This window comes from Phoenix dactylifera, chromosome 8 (genome assembly GCF_051530095.1).
Source record: "Phoenix dactylifera cultivar Ajwa chromosome 8, Ajwa_hap1_PhDact_Kaust_v1.1, whole genome shotgun sequence".
NCBI classification, from domain to species: domain Eukaryota; kingdom Viridiplantae; phylum Streptophyta; class Magnoliopsida; order Arecales; family Arecaceae; genus Phoenix; species Phoenix dactylifera.
Genome location: NC_143197.1, coordinates 14,132,233 through 14,156,461, shown reverse-complemented (window position 1 = coordinate 14,156,461; position 24,229 = coordinate 14,132,233). Strand labels below are relative to the sequence as shown.

Below are 24,229 nucleotides of genomic sequence, written 5' to 3'. Positions count from 1 at the left end.
GAGTCGACTCTGGAGTAGTATGAGTCGACTCCAAGGAGTTACAGACAGAAAAGTCAGAGAGCGATTTTCGACCCTGAGATTCGAGTCGACTCCTGTAGAACGCGAGTCGACTCCGATGGTTGGCAGGTCGACTCCAAAGAAAGCGTAGAGTCGACTCTCAGTGGTACACAAGGCAAAAGTCAGAGAGCAGTTTTCGGACTCTGAGATCCGAGTCGACTCCCGCAATGCGCGAGTCGACTCCGAGACAGCGCGACCCCAAAAAGACAGAAGACCAAATTATTGTCTCTGAGAGCCGAGTCGACTCCCAGACAGCTCGAGTCGACTCCAAGGCAGCGCTTCATCAAAAAGGCAGAAGGCTGTGTTTCGGAAACTGAGAGTCGAGTCGACTCCGGAACAGTCCGAGTCGACTCCAAGACTGGACGAGCCAAAAGACAGAAGATCGGGAGTTCGGGCTCTGAGCGCCGAGTCGACTCCCAGGATTGTCGAGTCGACTCGAGTGGGCCAAGTTGAAAAATTAGCTCCATGGACTTCATGGGATGAGCCGACTCCGAAAATGGCAAGTCAGCTCCAGAAGTTGGCGAGTCGACTCCGGGTTAAGTCGAGTCGACTCCCAGTCGCGGAGGTCATTAATTCAAATCCGGAACAGTTGCCGAGCCGACTCCAGAAAAGCATGAGTCGACTCCCGCTACAGCCGAGTCGACTCCAGATCGCGCGAGTCGACTCCGACCCTAACGGACATATTGTCAGGATGTGCAGAGTGTGCAGAATGGGCAGAAAAAGGTGTCTAACGGCTAGTTTCCGTGGGGGATGGCTTAAATAGCCACAGAGGACTGTAGCAAGGTAGAGAAGCACCATTCCACTCAAAGAAATCAAGCATCCTATCTCGGCCAACTGGTTTTCAACAGAAAAGAAGGAAGAGCGCCATTAACTCCATCCAGCTACCTCTTCCCAGCATTTAAAGAAGTCTCCTCCTGCCTTCAAGTCGACCAGACATTCAAGAGGAGACTCACAGTTCAAGAAGCCCTACTCTACTCCAACTCAAACGTGTTTGAGGGCTCTTAACTTCTCTCTAGTTTATATTGCTGTATATCTGCTTTTTAGAAGCTCTGTTTTTCTATTTGTCTTTGTTCTTTCCATCTTGTCTTTGCTTGATTCAATCAGGGGATTGAATCAAGAGTGTAGAGGTTGGTTGGTGAGCCAAGGGTAAAACCAACGTGTAAGGGTTCGATTGTGATCCCGAGAAAACAATCGGGGTGGTTCTAGTCGGTGAGCCTGGGAAAACCGACCGAGTTCGTTGTGAGCTCGTAAAACAACAAGTTGGGTTGTGAGCTTGTAAAACAACCGGCTGTAATCCAAGGGGTTATAGTGAATTCCCAAGTGAGACTTGGGGAGTGGACGTAGGAGCAAGGGATAGCTCCGAACCACTATAAACATTGTGTTTGTGATTGCTTGTGTCTCTCTCTCTCACTCTCATTTCACTCACAGCACATAGCAACTAATTAATCATCTTGCAAAAGTATTAATTAGTCATCCACAAACGTTTTAATTGCAAAATTATTTTAAAACCCAATTCACCCCCCCTCTTGGGTTGTCTTTCTGGGCAACAGTTTTAGATGCATAATATATAAGGGAAATAATGCCTACGAACTAATGACGCACTTTCTTTTGACTATTGAATAAGGTTATCTTCTTATAGTGGGACTACAGAACAACATATCTAAGGTATGCTGAACTGGTACCAATAGGTATACCGGTCGCCTACCGGACCGATTTGTACCGGTGTCGAACCGGTCCGCATAACACGTGCCCACGGGCACGCTTGTACTGGTGCGAACCGGTCCAGTTCGCACTGGTATGCCTCCATACCACTCGATTTCGGCTCTATAAGGGGCCAGAACCGTTTCCCACTGCCGTACCAGGCCAGTCCGGTACGTGTTGAACCGGCCGGTACGGGCCGGTTCAGCATACCATGATTATACCTATAAATGAATAATGCAAAAAGATAATAATAAGGTATAGAATTATAGATTATATTAAACAGAAGAAGAAAGTGAATAAGGAGATCTGGTAGAACATCTGAGCTAGCCCCTTTCGATTATTGTGATATTTAAGGATGACATTGCCATTATCAACTGGCCAGCCACTTTAGAATACTGCATATGTAAAATTGGTACAAGAGTCGCCCAATGGTTAGGGTCTAACAATATCAAACTCACTTTATAGCAACTACTAAGGAAACATAAAAGTACTACTGAAATAATCAAATATAAGAAATGATTAACAAAAATATAACTTCAAAAATCAACTTTTCATTAAAAAAGGTTTTATATATGAAGTCAGAATCACCAAGCTTATTTCAGATAGAAAAAGCATCTTCCGACATTTTCTTATAAGAAATACATTTGAAGTGTCCTATCTCCCAGCTTACAAGAAAGCCTCAAATAATCAACATGAAGATTAACAGGAAAACATAACTTAATCAGTAAAACAAAGAAAACAGCAATACTGAACTTTAATCAGATAATATTCTAATACCTTTGGATAATTAAACAAAATATCCTTTAGTACCTTTTGCTTAAGTATATTTTCGCACTGTAGGAGACGAATCTGACGACATACCTCCTGGAGCCTTTCCTCATGCATCTCCAAATCTGCAACATTTGATCGAAATATATCACAAAGCGAAAAGCCTGAATTTTGATTTCTTGCCCTTTGTCGCAACATTTTAATCTTCCTTTCAATAGAATCTCCCAACCGCTGCAAAATAATTTCCAGGAACATTGTATGAATAATGATAACTTTTGATGCAGAAAAATTGTTTCATATATTAGTGTTGGTTTCATTATAATGATATAAAATGACAGTACAGAAGATTCTAGCCATGGTACGTTATACCAGCCCGAACCAGGCAATACGGAGTGTATCGTACCATACTAGTTCGGTACCGGTACCCGGTATGGGCAGCGTATCAATACTCAGTATGCCAAAAAAAATTATAACATCCCATACTGACACTGTGCTAGTGTGGTAACAGTATGGGGTTGGGTACCGAGACGGCGAACCTTGATTCTAGCTTTCTTCCTACTTTCAACCAACTTCTGTAGCTATAAAAAAAATTCCATATTTATTACTTGCAGTAGTGAATTCAAAGTATCTACTTTTTCCCTCTTTTTTCGAATAGAAGCTAAAAAGTCAGTTTTTCTCATATAATCCACCAAGGAATAGTTGTTTTTATTTGTATGAATGATCAGAGAGTCATCATGTCAACTGATGTGGTTTCAGAGGAATAGCTATGCCAAGCTTACAAGCTCATACAAGTACTCAATGAATTAAGAGTTGGTTTTATATTTCTCTACATGCTCAAAGAGCAATCATGTCAAGTCATTGGGTTGTAGAAGAATCAATAAACCAGACCTACATTTAAGCATATAAACTACTAAATGAATTAGGAGTCAGTCTCTGCTAGAGCACAAAAAAGTTACATGGTTTCACCAAACTAATAAGACTCCAGGGTTTGCCAGGACAACCCGAGCCACTCGGTTCAGGAGGGTGTACCAACCGAACTGGTGAGGAACTTGATCGGTTTGACTCATCGGTTTGGGATTTGATACGAACAACCTAAACCACTCCAAACCGAGTGAAACTGCCTGGCTCCACTCGGTACAACTCGGTTCAAGTTGGAAGGCATCCCATGACCAAAAAGAGAGAAGGCCACAAGATGCCATTATTCTCTTTCGAAAATCATGAAGGTAAGGGTGGCTTTTATGAGAAAAATCATGGAAGAAAACACATCTGGCTAGTGATTACTTTGATGTGACTACATATACGAAATTCGACAGGATTTCTCACAGTTAATGAAAAAAAACTTCCATAACTTTAAAGAAGGCAAGAAAGAAGTGCAAAGAAACAAAGCAGCGATTGATCATGGAACAACTAAACCAGCATCATATCACTCTAGGGATCCACGAGACTGAGGCATTAATCTAAATGACATGGAGAAGGTGCAAATTCAAGCTTCTATATGGGATAATCTAAATGACCAATGCTAGAGAGAGGAAGTTGTCCGGGACATGGCAAAATTTGAATCCTCACACTATAGAGGTGTTCCGGCTCTGGGTGCACTAGGGAAAATCTAGGCTGTAGGAGCCAATTGGTAAGACAAGTTGTTGGTAACAGTAGCAATTGAAGAGCATCTATGTTTCGGAAACTTTACTAGCAAGAAGAAAAAGAAGCCTAGAGATGTGGTTGTAGGGGCTACCATTTATGACTTCGATCACATGCCTTCCCCAACAAAGACTCAAAGCAATAGAGGATTGATTTTATACCTACCTAGGATAAGAAAAAGGACATGTGGAGAGCTATTGCCTCTTGGTTCCACTATAGCCACATCCCTACCATTCTGCTATCAACTCCATTCAAAAAGCCAGTTGTGTGTCGATCCTCCTCGGCAGAAGAACATCTATGGTATGTTGCTTGATGAAAACAAAAAAGAGCTAGAGAGATAGAAAACCTCCTACTAGAGCAAGTGGAACATTTATGGTATTAATTAGTGTGTGATGGTTGGACAAAGCCCAGAAGGCAAAGCATCATCAATATTTTGAGCTAGAGGAGCTTTTTTTTTTGACAAATCAATTGATGCTTTTAAGAAGGTGCATGATGCCCCATACATCCTGAGCTTAATGCAGTAGGTAGTTAATTAGATGGAGGAGCAGCATGTCATGCAGATTTTCCTGATAATAGACCATAGAACAAGGCCGTTGGAGGGATCAACAGGCCAATGCATTTCTGGATCCCATGCTGCCCACTGCATAGATCTAATGCTGATGGGCTTTGGCAAGAATTGCCAAGTGACGCAGGTGGTGAAGAGAACCAGGCCATCACTAAATTCATATAAACAAGACATGAGTGCTGGATTTGAGGAGGAAGTGCACCAAGGAGAGATACTGAGGCCATCAATCACCCCCTTTGCTGTTGCACTCAATAGCCTTATTGAAAAGAAGGCAGACCTACACTAGATGTTCGTTAGTGCAGAGTGGCAAGAGAGCAGATATGCCCATAGTTGCATGTAACAGTGGCATGTAACAGTTATGCAGAGAGGTTAGTGACAAGCTAGCAGTTCTAAATGTGGGCTAAGAGAATAGTAAAAGAAATAACACCTTGGTATCGAGTGCTAGAGCCTGTAGATAGCGAGAGATACCCCCAAATGAGATTCTTATATCAAATGATACTGACAACTATAGCCGATATCAGGCAAGCATGCTAAGGAGTATATTGATATCATTAAGGAAAAATGGGATGACGAGGAGGGCAAGGCATTGTATCAAGATTCAAGTGCAACCATGATGCTGGTCTATTCTCATAAAATATAATTGTGAAATCCTTTATTGGCTAATTAAATCAATTGCATATCAGCAGCCTATCTCAACCCAAGTTCCAATATAGTATCCCAGAAATAGACATGGATGAGGAACAATTGATTGTGTGCAATGTCATTTAAAAGATAGAGCCTGATATGGTTGTTGCTACCAGAGAGGTAAGTTAATACTTATGGCCATTAAGAACAAGCAGATGCATGATGCCATGTGTGGTGTGTTTCACCCAGAAACTTTTAGAGAGAGCTCCTATGTGGCAAGAAAAGATAATATGAATATATAAGTATTTTTTGACACCAAACTTAATTGGCCCAATAGTTTATGATGAATAGAGGCTAATATCCAACTTATTTAGTTGCATCCGCAGCAAAATAGTGGTTCTTTTTTGGGTGCATCTAAAAATCATAGGATTAGCAATGTGGATCCTCTCACAAATAGTCTCCTCTAGTAGCCATGAGCACAACTTGTCAACCTTCTTCTTGATACAAAACAAATAGAGAAAGCATCTAATAAAGAAGAGATTGAATGACTTGAAATACATCAAAGTCGGCTATCTTAACCCAAACCACTTGATTCATGGTGTGCTGACAGTTTTAGGTGGAACTGGAAACCAAGTCAAGATGCAGGTTTGATTCGGAACAGCCCTCGACTGGGCTGAATCAACATGAATGAAGTAGAATCACATGGTTTTGCTTGATTCAAGATGGTTCGCTGCCTTTATAAGCCCCCCTCTTGATCCTGAGTCACCTTGCCTTCTGATCACTCTCTCCCTCCCTCTCACATTCGGCTAAGGTTAGGGTTTTGACGCCGCCCTCTCACTATCACAGCCTCCAATGACCATAGGTACATGCTTCATCCTCTCTCTTTCCTCTCTCTCCTAGTCTCTCTCTTGAACATGATGACCATGTTGGCTTCACCCTCTCTCTCCTCTATCTCTCAGTTTCTCTCAAATATGATGACAATCCTGGCGGCTTTGCCCCCACTTTCTTTCTCCTCTCTCAATCTCTCCCTCCCCCAAAGATGATGACCCTGCAGCTTCGCTTATCCTCTCTCTTTTTCTCCTCTATTTCTCTCTCTGCTCCTCCCTCACCACCCTTTCCCCCTATCACACCTCCAACCCAAAATTGTGAGCCGGGGGTTGCGACAACCGCCGCATACTCATCATGAACCAAGGTCCGCCGCATACTCAGTTTCCATGATCCCGATTTAACCTAGATGATGCATCTTATTACTTTAAAATAATACAAATTATAAAATGAATAACATAAAGTATCCTCAAATCAACTTGACTCGGTGTGAACCGATTGGTTCCGACTAGAAAAGGACCGATTCCAGCTGGTCCCTTTGTCGTTCCGGCCCGTTGTCTGGCCCTAACGGGCCGAAACCAAATTTAATTAGCAAACCAACCTTTTCGGCAGACCATGTCAGGAACTCTCCATATAAGCATGCAAGGCAACTCATCACGATATCATAAACAAGCATCAGAATAAATTTAAATAATTAATATTCAAACTTTAATTTAAATAACTAAGTGTAAATAAATATCTTACAACAACAATATTCTAAAGTCTTGCATCAACTTTAATAAAATCCTAATTTAAAATAAAGTTGCCAAAATTCTATCTCTAGTCGCTCTCCTATAATGAAATCCGGGTCACGCTAGTACTCTAAAACTATAAAAATGGTAAAAAAATCAACCAATAAGCTAGATAGCCCAGTAAACAAAGAACACTTTAACTAATTCACTCGGATAAATAAATATCAATTTACAGAAAATAAGCATATTAAATTCAACAATTCAAAACCCAAATCTAGATATACTGTATTACCAATACATATGAATCAAATCTTCTACAAAATTTAAATGTCATTCATAAATTCAAATTCTTTCAAAATTCAAGTTCATCTTGTTAATAATGAGCTATGACTATATTTTTCCCTTTGGCAAGATCTTCTTGCGGTAGGCTACGCATCTTGTTGTGGTAGGCTACGCATCTTCTTGCGGCGTAAGTCTTCAGGGCTAATCAATTGGCAACATGTTAACCCCTATTGGCAGGATTCTTCATATAGTCAGGAGTCCCAAAACAAACTGTGATAACCGCCCCCGTTCTTGGGAGGAACGGGGGGAGGCCATCACACCAAAGGGCAGGTGTTTGTAACTGCCTGATGGTGGGCGGTTACAACTATCCGCCTTCCCCAGCAATCAGAGGCTACAAGAAGCCTCAATTGGTGGAGCATTTCACCACCACCTTTCCTCTGTTCCCCTCCACCGTCTCTCTCTCTCACACTATCCTTCTCAGTTGTCAGGATCTAGTGTTAGGCCCGCGTCACTGGAGCAGAGGGCCACGTTGCCGGAGTAGGAGGCAGACGATCTTCTTCAGAGCAGGTAAAGCCCTTCATAATTTATTTTTGTGATCTAGCTTAGAGATTAAATCTAAACGAAAAAAAAGAAAAGAAAGGCGAGTGTCGGCCGGGGCGGCCGCGAGCTGCGTCGGCCACAGGCCACGGCGGCCGCAGGCCGTCGACCACGAACACTAGTTGCAGCTGCAGGCGCGGCCGCAAGGGGCGGCCGGGGAGCGCCGCCGGCTACGGCTTGGGCCCTCCCTGAGCCAGATCTCCCGTCCGCGGGAGAAGAAAGAAGGGAAAGAAAAAAAAAACTTACCGGTGGTTGATCCACGGCCACAGGCCGCAAGCACCGGCCGCGAGACACTGACGCGGTCGTCGGTCGCCAGCCGCCGACGCGGCCCCGGGCATGATGGCGAGCGAGGCTGTGGCCGCCGCAGGCGCCACCGGTCGGACGCAGCACTACCGGCTTCAGACCGGCCCCTCCCGAGCTCACCCCCTTGCCTCATTGGAGGAGAGGAGAAGAGGAAGGGGTGGAGACCGGGGATGAAAGAGAAGAACCTTCGGGAAGGAAGGAAGAAGAAAAAAAAAAGAAAAGGAAAAAAAAAGAAAAAAGAGAGACCTTTAATGGGTCGGATTCGGGTTCGAACCTCTTAGAACCAAATAAAAGAAAAGAAAAATGGGTTTAGCCAAATTTGACTAAACCCGAGCCCAATCAAATTGGGCTAAGTCCGAACGAACCCAAACTATAAATTAGGGTAAATCCAAACCAAATTAAGCCCAACTGAGTTGGTCCAAGCCCAATTAAGCTGAGTTAGTCTTAGCAGACCCAATTGAATATGAATCAAGCCCAATTCAAACCCAATTCAACTAAATTGAGACCAAATTGACTTTGGGCTGACCCTGACTCATGCCCAAATAAGCCACATTAACCCTAGACCAAAATTAAACCTAATTGGACTTGGAATTGAGCCTAATAACCTAATCAGAAGACCAAATTGGCCTGAAAGGGCTAGACCTAATCAGGAACCAGGCCCAATTCTTTAAATAAAGACTCAATTGACCTACGTGAACCCAATCTGGTTCTAAATCGAGCCCAAGAGCTCCAAATTGGGCAAATTGGACTTGAGATCCAAGCAAGTAAATTCATGATATGATAAATTGGAAAATTATGAAATAAATAGGGAATAATGTGACCCCTATGTGATTAATTTAGGTGATCAAGGAATCATCACCCGTAAAACCGAGACTCCGAGACCTACGAATGATTCTTTGACCATATTGACGCAAGAAATTGGAAAGCAAATTGCTGTAAGTAACCTTGGCCCTGATCTTAAAGTTTTCAAATTACTGTTTTTTATAATTATGAAAATGTGTTTGTTATGATATATTTTTCTCAAAATTAGGATCAAGTATATGATTGCATAGGATTCATGAATTTGATTAAAGAGCATCCTTCATGAATATTTGATGGTGTATAAGTTATGAAGTTATGATTATGTTAGACTGCATGAAAAATGATATTTGAGGCATGTTTACGCATTTTAAATTATATGATGCCATTTATCATTTTTCCAATCTATTTATGGTGATTATGATTTATGAAAGAAAAAGAATATGATTTATGAACTCTTAGATAGCTATGACCGCCTCTAGAAATAGAGGCCAGTCAACACCCTGGAGCTAGCATCCAAAGACTAACAGGCCCTCTGCCAACGGGTTAAAGTTGGTAACGAATAACAGAATTATCGACTAAGATTAACAGGCCCTGTTACGGGATTATAGTGACCATAGCAGCACATCCGTCTGAGAGTATGTTTTATAAAGTATGGATAAATGGCAACATTTCTATATGACTTGCATTATCTTGATTATGAACTTTCATGGATGGAACATGCATTGCTTTATGACCTGATTTGTGTATATCATCTATAAAATGCTTTATTTTGCTACAACTGTTGGTTTCTTAATCACGGCATTGGCATAATTATGTTTGATCCAATAAGATAGTACTTGGTTACTGAGCTGTGTAGCTCATATCATTTCATCTATCGTTTTTCCTACAGATGAATAAGACTTGATCTAGAACCACTGTAGGGAGGAAGAGAGAAGAAGGAAGAAGAAGGAAGTGAGAAGGAAGAAGAGGTTATAGAGACGCAGGAAGAAGAAGAAGAGGAGGAGGAAGAAGAGGAAGAAGAACAAGAAGGAGGCTAGAGTTTTTTTCATTCAAACATCAATCGCCTCATACATGAGAGGGGTGGTCTTTATATAGACCTTACATATTGACCCAATTACATAAACCCAATTGACTAGTCTAATAATAAAACAACTGACCAAATTGACTTGACTAAGACATAAGCAAATAATGCAATAAAAGAAAATGACTCGGACTCAAATAGACCCAATCCGGATCTGACTCAATCTGGGAGCTCAGGATCATCTGAATGAAGGGCTCTGATGTTCCCATCAACTCCTCTCGGATGCAACAAACTCGACTCTGTTGAGTACAGGTCTGGCCGGCTGTCGTACTGCTCCAGGAGATTGGGGTCAAGGCACTGCAACTGGGCTCTGGAAATCCACGTCATGTTAGACTTTGGTTGACCTTTCCACTGAACAAGATAACGTTGGTAACCATCATTCCTGATTGACATAACCTGCTCATTCAATATATATTCTATTTGTTCTCTGCGTACATAAAATTTGGGAGGTGGTGGCTCAATAGCAGGCAATAGGTCAGGGTGTTCAACATGGGCAGGTATATCAATAAAGGGGTCAGAAGGCATGAATGTTGTCTTTTTGTATGGGACTAAATCTTCAATATTAAATGTCGCACTAATCCCATAGTCATCAAGAGGATCCACATCATATGCATTTGAACTGATTTTCTTTAAGACTTGGAACGGTTCCACACTACAAGCTTGCAATTTCTTGAACGTTTTCGAAGAAAGTCGTTCAAGCCTAATTCTTATCATGACGTAACCTCTTTCACTTAACTCTTTATAACGTCTGTGTAAATCAGCAAGAAATTTATATTTTAAGTTATTAAAATGAATACAATTGCTGATTTCTTGATGCAATGAATGTGGATGTGATGCAAATGATTGTGCAGACTCAAAGACTCTATACTGATGAGACATAGAAAACAGGTTTATGGGTTGCCTAAGTTTGTAATTATGTACCACTTCGAATGGACTCATGCCTATGGACTTATTAACCGAACTATTATATGCAAACTTAACTGTCGGTAATATTAAATCCCAGGTCCTAGTATATGCATTCGGGTTAAGCCTATTGTGAGGACCCGTGCGGGCGTGTGTTTAGTCCCACATCGGTTATTCGCTGGGTAGATCTTGGGTACTTATACAGGATCAAGGAACCCAAATAATACCTTCCGGCTAGCCATTTTGGGTGAGGTCCTAGGTTGTTATAAATGGTATCAGAGTGGATCCAGCCCATAACCTATGTGGACTAGGGAACACTGCAGCACGGATATATTGGGGCTGACCACGGGCCAATCGTGGTGTTTGTGATTAGATTTGAATAGATTTGAACCCTTAGCTTGACGAGGACGTTAGGGCTTGAACGTGGGAGTATGTGAGGATCCGTGCGGGCGTGTGTTTAGTCCCACATCGATTATTCGCTAGGTAGATCTTGGGTACTTATACAGGATCAAGGAACCCAAATAATAACCTTCCGGTTAGCCATTTTGGGTGAGGTCCTGGGTTGTTACAAATGGTATCAGAGCGGACCCAGCCCATAACTTATGTGGACTAGGGGATACTGCAGCACGGATCCATTGGAGTTGACCACGGACCGATCGTGGTGTTTGTGATTAGATTTGAATGGATTTGAACCCTTAGCCTGATGAGGATGTCAGGGCTTGAACGGGGGGAGTATGTGAGGACCCGTGCGGGCGTGTGTTTAGTCCCACATCGGTTATTCGCTAGGTAGATCTTGGGTACTTATACAGGATCAAGGAACCCAAATAATACCTTCCGGCTAGCCATTTTGGGTGAGGTCCTGGGTTGTTACAAATTAAAAGTTGTCACGCCCCCGATCCGAGATCGCGAGCTGGGGGTCGCATCAACCGCCGCACATCCGTAGGAAACTCTCCCCACGAGCATGCAAGGCATCTTAACCAAACATCTCAATTATAAAAGTCTAAAATAATTTAACTGAATAAATGCAATCTTATTCCATCAACTAACTCAAGTAATAGGGTCTCACAGTTCAAAATACGCAGCGAAACAATAATTTACTAACATGCAGAAACCTAGTTCTTAAAATAACAAAACCTTGCAATGTCCAGCAATCATAATAAATATCCAAGATAACATATCAACTTAAATAACCCTAATCTAAGATAACTTGTGCCATAGTCCTTCTAATCGCTCTCCCATTTTGGAACCCCAATAGACTAGTTCTCGGAATCTGTAAAACAACTAGAGATTGTATAATGAGCTAGACAGCCCAGTAAGTAATGCATACTTTAACTAGATAAATCAAGCAATAATACGTGAAAAATAAATATATATGCAGTTCCAAAGTACAAGTCAAATATTTCTTAAATTTATAAGATTCTTTTCACGGTTTCGAGATTCTTTCACATATTCAATTCATCTTGTCGATCCTGGACTATGACCACATGTTCCCTATGGCAGGGTCATCAACACCGACTAATCTTCTTGCGGTGAGTCCTTCAGGATAGTCAATTGCCAACGTATCTGCTCCCATTGGTGGGTTCCTCAACATAGTCGGTCAAAGTTCAATTAGTTCTCTTATTTCATATATCAGTTATAAAAATATACAGTGTCACAACCAAATATCGTTCATATCTTACTTTCTTTCAACTTATCAGATTCAACTCAACAGCCAGGAACTATGACCACATGTTCCCTGTGGCAGGATCATATCACCGACTATTCTTCTTGCGGTACCAATATATTAGCCCCCATTGGCAGGGTCCTCAACATAGCCCGACTGCAAGTCTGAATCTATTTCAAGTCATCTTTTCTTACATTATGTTCAATGTTCCAAGCTGAAAAGTACAATGTCAGAACAATTAAATACAATTCAAATCAGAAGCAAATACGTTCAATCAGAGTCATTCAATATTCTAAAAATATACATATCATCCATGCATCAAATTCGTAATCACGAATAATTCGATTCGTAAAATATATATATAGTTTGCCGATAAATCTAGAAAAAGATTACATCACTTACCTTGCGAACGCGATACGCAACAAATCCAATTAATTCCGCAAATCCCTCGCAGAACCTAATATTCAAAAATCATATTCTTCTTTTAAAATTCATCACAATATATGTATACAAAGACTTAAACTTTAATATCCTTCCATGACCGTTTCTGCAGAAGTGCCTAGCACCTCGGGTTTGGGTTCGGGTTCGGGTGCATACCCGTAAACCACCCCTCCCTTTATTTATTTTTTTTCTTTTTTTTCTTTTTTTTCTTTTCTTTCCTTTTCTTTTCTTTTCTTTTTTCTTTTCTTTTCTTTTTTCTTTTTCCTTCTTTCCTTTTTCTTTTCCCTTCTTTCCTTTTTCTTTTCCCTTCTCCCGACTCCCCTCTTCTTCTTCGGCGAAACAGGGGATCCGTGACCCCCCGCCCCCTTCTTCTTCCCTCTCGGTCGGGCCCAAGGGTGGCCGCGGTGGCCGGCCTTGACAGTGGCAGGAGGTGGCGGAGCAAGCGCGACCACTCCTGGCGGCTAGCGGCGGTGAACAAGGCCGACAGTGGAGCACTCGGCCGACCCATTTTTGGACCCAAGTTTCCAGCGATTAGCCAGCTCCAAAACCTTGATAAACCATGGCTAAGCATTAAAAAAGGAGGAGAAGAAGGCGAGGGACTCTTACCTCCGCCCCGACGAAGATCCAGCGCCTCTCTTCCTCTCCGGCAGCAAAGGAAGAAGAAGGCCACCCGTGCCGTGCCTTCTCGGCTCTCTCTCTCTCTCCCTCTCTCTCGGGCGGCCGGTGGTGACACACAAGGAAGAGGACCTCCAAACCAGAACGGGGTTTGGCGGCTCCTCTTCGGGTGGTCTCAAGGAGAAGAAGAAGCCCTAAAAAAAATAGGGGTTCCGGCGTGTTCGGGATGGATTTCCCCTTCATCGCGTGGCCTCACGTGCGACATACGTGGGGCCGAAAGGCTTGGGTCTCACACCTATGTTATGGAAAGTTGGGCAGAGATGCTCCGGAAACTAGATCAATTGCGTGTTGGATATCACGCATCAGAGAAAGTGCATCCGAAAGATCATCAGGGACTACAGAATGAAACTCCTCTAGAAGGAGAACTATTATAGGGGAATGTTCAAGGTTGGACTCCGCATTGGTATTTTTAGCCACAAGTGCCAACTCAGGTGACTGGCTCTCAATATCTTTTATTACCTCTTCCACAGTAGTGATGTGAAGTGGCTTGGTTGTACTTAGGTCAATAGTCTCCCTTTGAAAATCATTTTGGACAAAGTATAATTCTGTGGGTTCGTCTTCAAAGTCTTCTACATAGTCTTCTATATTTGGTTCATAGACTTCTTCGACATATTCGGTCTCTTGGATCCCAGCTTCTGGTTCAGTAATCAGGTAAGTCATGGCAGGGCATTGGGACGCGATGTGGCCGGACTTTTGGCACCAGAAGCATTGGGTTTGGCTTCGAGGAGGGTCGGAACCTAATATTCCCTTTTCCTTATCAGTTAAAAGGTTTGGGACAGGCATCGGGAAGGTCCTATTCGGTGCTTGGGTTAGGCTGGGCTGATTAGTAGGATTGAAAAGCGGTCTACATTGTAGAAGATAATTTGGTTAGGTTGGACTCCTGGGGCTAGTGATCGAAGGTCGACAGGCCTCATGACAGGTAGTCTTAAGAAACTATCTATATTTTGAGCCAACTGGTATTCTTGGTTAAGAGTGGTAATCTCTCGGAGGAGTAGTTCTCTCTAGATCTCCTCGCGGAGTCCTGCCTGAAACCTAGAGAGGGTAAGAGTCTCCTCTTCTATTACACCGCACTTCACATGAAACTCCTTAAATCGTGCGATGTAATCAGCAACCGTCGATGTCCCTTGAGTTAGCTTCTGCCACCTATCCATAAGGCGTTGTCGGTACGAAAATGGCAGATACTTCTCATTTAGTTTTTCTTTCATATCCTCCCATGTAGTTATACGAGGAAGCCTTTGGATCTCACGCATATGTTCAACATTATGCCAGTACTAGTGAGCTTGTCCAATAAGCTTCATTTTGGCAAATCATACTTTTTTATCGTCAGTCATCTCGTTCCACTCAAAGTAATTGTCCATGGCGGCTCTCCAATTGAGATACACGCTTGGTTCGAGTTGATCAGCAAAGATAGGGGCCTCTACTCTTACGGTATGCAGCAGCCTCTCATCTAGATCACGCTGGTGATCGGAAGGTGGTTGGTTCCTAGGGGGATGGGGAAGGACTATAGGTGGTGCGGCCAAACCGATTTTAGGTTGGGCTGCAATGGGGGTTGGTGGTTTAGAGGTCTTAGAATTTCGTATGAGCTCACGGACCTGTTGTTTGAATTCCTCATTTCCAGCCCTTATAGCATCGAACTGTTCCATGAGAAATCTCAAAATGTCGGAATTCGTGGTAGCTATAGGGGTTTTAGGTTGATTGAAATAGTACTCCCTATCACTACGGGTTGGCATATAATGACAACACTACGTGATAATGTGAAATGCAGTGTCACTAATGAAACCCTAATAAATATGATGTAGGACCAAATTTGATGCAGCACAACCTACTAATGCAATCTATTATGATTTCATAGATCAGCAAGTTTTCACAAGAATAACTTAAAGTTTAAATATTGCTGATTTTTACTTCAGTTATTCAGAATTAAGGATTAAGATTATTCAATTTAAGAAATTAGATTGTAATCAAGTAGTACAGTTGTTCTGATCCTAAATCAATCTGATCGAAGAATATTAAGAAATGTCCAGTTGCTAGGGTGTGCTAATTTAATATCTAGATTTTAAAAGGACGAATAGGATGGGTTTGAAAGTAGTGGTTCTATGTTCTGAATTTTGACAGCAAAAGTAAGTTTCAAAAATATGGCTATCATGCAAGAGTCCTATAACATAATTAAATGAACAAGTCAGAAAAAGTAGAAACCTATCACCTGTCGTGAAGTAGTCGACCAGAATCGCGTGCTCGTGGATTAGGGTGACGATCGGTGCGCGGCGAGTCGGCTCGTCAGATTGCGCGAATCTGGTCGAATCACAGCAACTCGGTGGACCTGATATCAGCAACTTGGGGGCCTAATCAAAGAAATTCGGTGGGTCTGATGATGGGCCTCAGGGGCATGGCTCGAGCCTGATGAGTTAGCTGGGCCGCAGGTGGGTTGCTGCAGTTGGGCCTGTTGGAGTGGGCCTGGTGACTCGAGGAGTGGGGGTTGAGGTCTGATGGGGCTCGAGTGAGTGCGAACATGGGAGTGGGAGGGTGGAATGGGTTTGGGGTCTTGGGGGTGTCGTGTGATAGAGGGAAGGGGTTTCTGTGGTGTGGCCTGTGGAGTTAGGGAGGGATGGATGGGTTCTGGAAGGGGAATGACAGAGGGACGGTGGCCGCGTGATGGAGGTGCTCGGCCGCAAGTGGGCGGCATCTCAAGCGGCGAGGCGGCGCAGAAAACGGGTGGTGGAGGGTGGCAAGGAGAGGGAGAGACAGCATAGGCGACGGCAGGGAGCTTTGGGCGGCGGCCGACGGTGGGTGAGAAGAGGATGGTAGCGACTAGGGCTTGGGCGTTGGGCGTCGGTGGAGGCGGACGGCGGCAGAGCGATGTGGAGGTGGTGCCAGCGGAGATGGGAGAGGCGGTGGGCGGACGGCGTGCGATGGATGGCGAAGTGGCGACGGTGGCGGAGACGGTGGGGGTGACGGCGGCATGAGAAGATGAACAGGTACTTCTCTCTCTCTTTATTTATTTTTCTTTTTTTTCTTTTTTTTTTGACCTTTTACGGGTTCGGGTTATCGGGTTCGGATTTTCGGGCGCAACCCGCTCCGATACCCGTACAGCTCGCACGTGCAACTCACGTGCACTATTTTTTTTTTTGGATCCGGGTTACCGGATCGTGGGCTAACGGGAGGAACTCTTACCCGTTAAGTAGAATGTTTTCAACCTCCCGACGGTTCGAGAGGGCGAGCCGTTCCTCGCGGCAGCAGCTGCAGAGAAGGGCTATGGCAGGGCTCTGCAGCGACGGGACGGCTGGTCATAGGCTCCGGCCGGCGGCGGCTTCTTGCGGTGAGTCACCAATGGTGATCGGTGGCGAGGACGGTCGTGGGTGAAGGGGTTGGTGACAGCGAAGGTGGGATCGGACGTGGAAGGGTGGCATTCTCGGGTTTGCTGGCGGTGATTCATGGGGTCTGATACCGGCGGCGTGGGTGACCGACGGTGGTTCGGCGTTGTTGGCGGCACCTGGCGGAGGCAGTGGGCGGGGATGAAAAGGCGGGTGGAAAGGATCCGGCGATGGGGATTTTCCCCTTCTGTTCTAGTAGGAACCGAGAGAAAGGGAGGGAGGTGTGGCCTACTTTCCTACGGGGTGGTGGTGTGAGACGGCTGAGAGAGGGTGGGATTGGGAGTTGTGAGTTGCGTGAAGACCGAGAGAGGGGAAAGAAAAGAACTAGATTGTGACTTTGGCAGCAGGGGCAAAGTCGAAGCTCTGATACCAAGCTGATGTAGAACCACTGTAGGGATGAAGAGAGAAGGAAGAAGAAGGGAGGGAGAAGAAAGAAGAAGTTATAGAGACACAGGAAGAAGAAGAGGAGGAAGAAGAAGAACAAGAAGGAAGCTAGGATTTTTTTCATTCAATCATCAATCGCCCCATACATGAGAGGGGTGGTCTTTATATAGACCTTACATATTGACCCAATTACATAAACCCAATTGACTAGTCTAATAATAAAACAACTGACCAAATTGACTTGACTAAGACAAAAGCAAATAATGCAATAAAAGAAAATAACTCGGACTCAAATGGATCCAATCCAAGTCTGACTCAATCCAAAGGCTCAGGATCATCTGAATGAAGGGCTATGATGTCCCCATCAACACTACTAGGAGCAGGGAGCTTGGTGTTACTCAGGGTTGGGGTAACTGAAAATGTTATGTAATAATCAAATTTTAGAAGCTCTGTACTGTTTCAACTTCATGAATAATGTTATGACATTAGTAAAAGAAACTATTTATTTTTGTTATGAAATTTTAAGTGGCTTCGTGTTATTGCGTGCATAAGATTGCAATAGCAAGACCGTGTCATGATCCGGATTCGGGGCGTGACACAAGCGATTTCATATTTCAGTTCGACAAAATTACATGTCAGCATGCGATATCGAAATCAATCAAACAAGATGAATATTTTCATTTATATTATTCTAAAATAAAATATATTTAATTAAAAATATCATTCATCAAGTTCACACATCATGAATAGTATGATTTAAAATTTATCAAATATAATAATTTTATCATTTGCCGATAAATCTAGAAAAAGTGAAGCATTACTTACCTTGCAAGAAAAACAAAAGTACAGATTCCAACATCTGCAATCTCGGTATTGTGTACTATATCGGTACCTGATCGGCTCGGTATGATATGTTACAGTACGCATCCTATACCAAAATAGCTCTCTAACCATTTTTCTCAATTTTTATCTCAGTATACCTTGATACAGGTGCTTTATTAAGGACCGACATGCATCTCAATACACATCGGTACGCCTCGGTACAGGGTGGTATGCCTTAGTACAGTGTGTCATGTCTCGGTATAGTATGGTATGCCTCGGTACAGGGTGGTATGAGGCTTGTATTGACTCAAAATTGAGCTTTGTACCAATTTTCTATTAGTGCAGTACGACACACCTTGTACCAGACGGTATAGGGCGGTACGGTAAACCATAATAGATATGATCGGCAGGAGACTCCCATTGAGAGTTTTTTCGCTCAGTGCACATGTCGAACATGTGCCTTTTTTTGTTTCTGGGCTAAGTTATTCATCTGGGCCAGTCAAGTGGACCAGGCCCAACTCCCTATTGGGTTTAATGGCTGTGCTATTACATTCCCCCCTCTTAAAAAAAAAGTGCTCAAAATTTTTCATACTGTACTTTGAAGAGCTGGGGATATTTCTCCTTCATCTAATCCTCTAGTTCCCAGGTGGTTTCTCTTTTTGAATGACTCCTCCATTGCACTTTGACATAAGGAATGATACAACATCTTAATACTTGATCTTTTCGGTCCTCTATCCGTACAGGATGCTCCTTATATGATAGATCTTCTCTAACATATAAGGGCTCAAGATCCACAACGTGATTTGGATTTGACACGTATTTCTTAATATGGAGACATAAAAAATATTGCACACGCTAGTAAATGAAGGCGGCAAGACCAGTCTATATGTCACCTCACCAACTCTTTCAAACGGACCTACAAATTTGGGACTCAACTTGCCTCGAATACCAAACCTTTAAATTCCCTTTGTAGAAGATATTTTAAAAAGTACATGATCACCAACTTGAAACTCTAATTCCCGTCTCCTATCATCTACACAACGTTTCTATCTACTTTGTGCAGCTTGAAGTTGTTCCCTGATCAGCTGAATTTTCTCAACCATTCATTGTACAAGTTCAGGTCCTAACAACCTTCGCTCACCAACATAATCTCAACAAATTGGCAAACAACATTTTCTTCCATACAATACTTTATAAGCAGTCATCTGGATGCTATTCTAATAACTACTGCTATATGCAAATTCTAGCAAAGGTAGATGCTCATCCTATGAACCCTTCATATCTATAACACAAACTCTCACCATACCCTCTAAAATCTGAACAATTCTCTCCAACTGACCATCGATCCAAGGGTGGAAGGCAGTACTGAAATTCAGCTTAATCCCCAAGCCGTGTAAGTTTTCCAAAATCGTGATATAAATCTGGCATCTCGATCTAACACGATGGTCACTAAAATTTCATGCAGTCTCACAATCTCTTTTATGGATAATTTGGCTAACCTTTCCAAACTGAAACCAACTCTAATAGGTAAAAAGTGCGCAGAATTGGTTCATCTATCCACAATTACCCAAAATGCATCATTAGCTTTACGAGTCTTTGGTAGTCCACTTACAAAATCCATGGTAATTTGTTCCCACTTCCATACTGGAATATCAAGAGGCCGAAGTGGCCCTGTAGATCTCTGATGTTCAGCTTTGACCTATTGATGCACCAAACATTGAACCACAAATTGAGCGATTTCCCATTTCATATTATTCCATCAATACAACTCCTTCAAATCCCTATATATCTTATTACCTCCAAGATGTGCTGTATATCCAGACTGATGAGCCACTTTAAGAATTTTCCACTTAATTTCTGAATCCATAGGAATACAAATTCTATTCCAAAATCTCAAAGATTATCATCATATATATTCTGAATTCAGATTGATCCCCTGATTCTCTAACCTTCAATAATTGCTGATTATTATTCTAAGCAACTTTAATCCTTTCTGTAAGTGTCAGCTGAACTTGCATATTAGCTAATCAAATCCTCGAATCAAGTAATCGAATCTCTAAATCAAGTATTCTCATATCTTCCAAAATGTGTCATTGATTAGTAGTTACGGCAGCCATGTTCCCTATAGATTTTCTGTTCAAGGCATCTGCAATAATATTAGCTCTTCTAGGATAATAGTTAATCATCAAATCATAATCCTTCAATAATTCCAGCCATCTCCATTGTCTCATATTTAGTTCTTTTTGAGTAAAAATATATTTTAGACTCTTATGATCTGTAAATACTTTGCACTCATAAAGGTAGTGTCTCTAGATTTTAAGAGCAAAAACTATTGCCACTAACTCCAAATCATGTGTAGGGATAAGGTTTCAATTGTCTAGAAGCATAAGCCACCACTTTACCATGTTGAATCACTATGTAACCAACTCGCTTCTTACAAGAATCACTATAGATCGTGAACGGTGAATCCTTCATTACTTGTGGGTATGGTGAGAATAGGGGCTGAAACTAATCGTCTCTTTAATTCTTAAAAACTTTGCTCACAATCGTTGGTCCATTCAAACTTAACCCCTTTTTGAGTTAGGCGAGTCAAAGGTACAGCTGTACAAAAAAATCCTTTCGCAAATCGTTTGTAATAACTTGCCATCCCAAGGAAACTACAAACCTCTGAAATATTTGTTGGCCTGTTCCATTACGCCACAGCTTCCACTTTCATTGGGTCCACATGAATTCCATCTCTGGATACGATATGTCCCAGGCAAAAATACTATCTTATCCAACCAAAACTCACATTTCTTCATTTTAGCATAAAGTCTCTCATCTCTCAATGTTTGCAGTACACATCATAGTCTTCATGCTTCATTTTACTTTTTGAATAAACCAAAATATCATCAATGAATACCACAACAAATCGATCTAGAAAAGATTTGAATATGCTATTCATTAAATCCATAAAGGCTGCTGGAGCATTTGGCAATCCAAACAGCATCACTAAAAATCCATAGTGTCCATAACGAGTTCTGAATGCAATCTTTGGCATACCCTCTGCATTGATTTTCAACTAATGATATCTTGATCAAAGATCAATCTTGGAGAAAACTTGTGCACCTTGCAGCTGATCAGACAAATCATCTATTCGAGGAAAAGGGTACTTGTTTCCGTAATTTTATTTAGGTCCCTATAATTAATACAAAGTCTCATGCTTCCATCGTCATTTTTCATGAACAATACTGGAGCCCCCCAAGGTGATACACTAGGATAAAACCCTTGTCTAGCAAACCTTGCAGCTGATCTTTCAATTCATTCAACTCGGTAGGGCCATCCAATAAGTTGCTTTGGAAATCGAACTTGGACCTGGTACTAGATTAATGGTAAACTCCATTGGTGGCAATCTTGGATAATCCTTGAAAAAAAGATCCAAAAATTCATCCACTACAGGAATATCCTCTAACCTCAATTCCTCTTATCGAGTGTCTCTTACCAAAGTCAGGTAGCTTCTACATCCCTTCTTTAAAATCCGTCCAGCTTGCAAAGCCGAGATGATACCTGAAAGGGTAACTCATACACACTCATTGTGTCATAGGCCGATGAAAATTGATGCACGTTTAATAAAGGAAAACAGATCAGCTTACAGTAGGACTGCAAGATGTATTCCTATTTTTTTCATTTAGTAAGACAGTATTTTACTTGTAAATGCTTATGTTACTTATCATAAATTCCACTAAAAGAACTACACTTTGTTTTACGAAAAATCGAAGAGCACCTTAGCCAACTGAATATATGGTTTAAGGGATAAACTAAGGCCATTCACCTAAAATCTAAGATTATAAAATCGAACATTTCTTATAAGATCTCCTAGACTCAAAAATAATGAAAAATCAACCTTCAGCAAGATATAGAATAAGCTGAAACAAAAACATAAGTGAATTACATTTGAATCATAAAGACAATATGACTGTTGTTAGCAAACAAATACATCTTATGATAAATAGAAGTACTTGAGTCTTAGCAATGGTAATTGATTACTCATACCAGTAGTTCTTCAACATTTTTTCCATCATAAAGTATTTGATAAGCTTGATAGGTATAAGGATGGTGCTTGGAGAAAAAGTGATCAACACAGCATCCACGAGCCTTGTGTTCTGTACAGACAGGAATTCCTCGAAGTAGCACAGTGAATTGGTCAGAGCGATGCCTGTGGTTGCCAATATGTTCAATCCTACGATCTAGGATTCCTTTATACTCCTAAAAGCCAATGCTAACGCATCAGAACAAAAAACAGTAAACAAATGCTTGACTCACAAGCAACAGCTGAATAAAACTTTATTTGCACTCACGTTTTCAACATTTTTGGAAACTTGGAAAGGGCTAGACAAGTTTTGGAACTGTTCTGAAAAAAAGAATAGCTTAAACAAGTGGTATTCTATTTCCTCATGTTTAACAGTCCATGTAGTCATAATGTGACATATGTGGTTACAGTAGTGAATCTAGTGATGTTCCATACAACTCAAGTAACAAGCAGAATGTGACTTCACAACCAAAAACAGACATCACACGATCCAGAATGCCAGATCAAGAATTAGTTGGCAAAAGAGCTCAATATACCAAGCAAAATGTCTAACTAGGAAGCTCATTAAATCATCAAAGTAACAAAATATGAGACAAGAAAAAATGGCAATAACTGTATGTTAAACATCCATGGAATGAATAGAAAAAAATAATAGAACCAAGCAACAGAGTTCATTATAGTTACACTAGTTTTCTGGCACATGCATGCTTTTTTTTAATTGTCAAGTTAAATACTTCTAGAAGTCCTTCTCTAGCATGTTATATATATATATATATATATATATATATATATATATATATATATATATGTACATATGATTTTTTAAATTTTAAAAATTTATAATACTTATAACTGAATAATATAGTAGTCACATTTTTTCATCATGGTCTTATAATAAGATATAATAAGATGTCAATTTCTAAACATTGAATGGAAAAAAACAATTGTTGTTTGTTATTAGGATGGAAAATAATATGCAATATCAGAAAAATTCACCATTATTTGGTTAACTAATTATTCATAAAATAAAAATTCTAAAATACTATAAAATATAAACTATCTATTTTAAATTAATTTTGAGACTTCAATTCAAAAAGTGTTAGTATGACTTTGCATATAATAAAAGCAACATAATGCCAGAAAAATAGACCCTCACTGAACCTATTTTCCTACCATAAGATTCAAAGTAGAAATAGCGGCCATTATTTTTCTCAGGTTAATATTCCTAGGACAATATATATATGTTTACTTTTCTAGACTATTGATGAAATTCAAAATATTCTAATATAGAAAATAATTTATACTACAATAAAAATCATTACTTATGATAAATAGTGGTCAATACAAGAAGATGATAGATAAAAAACATTTGTTTTCATAGAATAGCCTGTCTAACAAAATAAAAGGTAATTAACAATCCTTATTTTATTGTTCAAACTATTTTTCATTAAAGTGAGATCCTTTCTTTGACAAGAAAATTTCTTTAATTCAAACCATTTACTTATTGATTAAAGTATTGATATTCTTTATACTTGGTAGCTGGATCTAGAAGAAGTAGAATTCTATTTAAATAATAAAATAAGAATGGCTATACTATTTTCTGACAGAAAGAGCACTGCCAATATACTATAAAAATAATATTAAATTAAACTAAGAATACCAATAATGAGAGGGAGAGTAAGCCATGGTCCTTTTGAATTCAAGGTTGAACTAAAAATGTCCAGTTCAAAATCACAAGTCACCTATATATTGTAAATACATGGATGGTAGGCCTCTGAAACACGAGCTACACCAGATGACCTTTTTTAGAATTGAACCTCTCCAGCTCAATATGTAAGAGTAGCTTAATTCATATCTAAACATTGCTTCATCATCTGTTCATTTAATGTCCCAAATTGATGTTGTGCTGATCAAATCTATTAGTTAAT

At 41.0% G+C, this 24,229-nt stretch overlaps 1 protein-coding gene across 4 annotated transcripts in view; it reads right to left on the bottom strand.

Moving 5' to 3' along the window:
- LOC103696094 (Early-responsive to dehydration stress protein (ERD4)) overlaps positions 1-24,229 on the bottom strand; it is a 70,500-nt gene that overhangs the window by 27,861 nt on the left and 18,410 nt on the right. For 2 of the 4 annotated variants that reach the window (XR_015968000.2, XM_088702872.2), the window contains exons 4-5: positions 22,265-22,477; positions 2,569-2,757 (exon numbers count right to left, since the gene is read on the bottom strand). Coding sequence is in view for 3 of the 4 variants with exons in the window: in XM_088702872.2 (XP_088558998.2) it covers positions 2,569-2,757; positions 22,265-22,477 (402 nt within the window). In the remaining variant the exon portion in view is untranslated. Of the gene's footprint in view, positions 1-2,568; positions 2,758-22,264; positions 22,478-22,569; positions 22,956-24,229 lie in introns of those variants that run through there. The other 2 variants (XM_088702871.2, XM_088702870.2) reach the window with 2 other exon arrangements.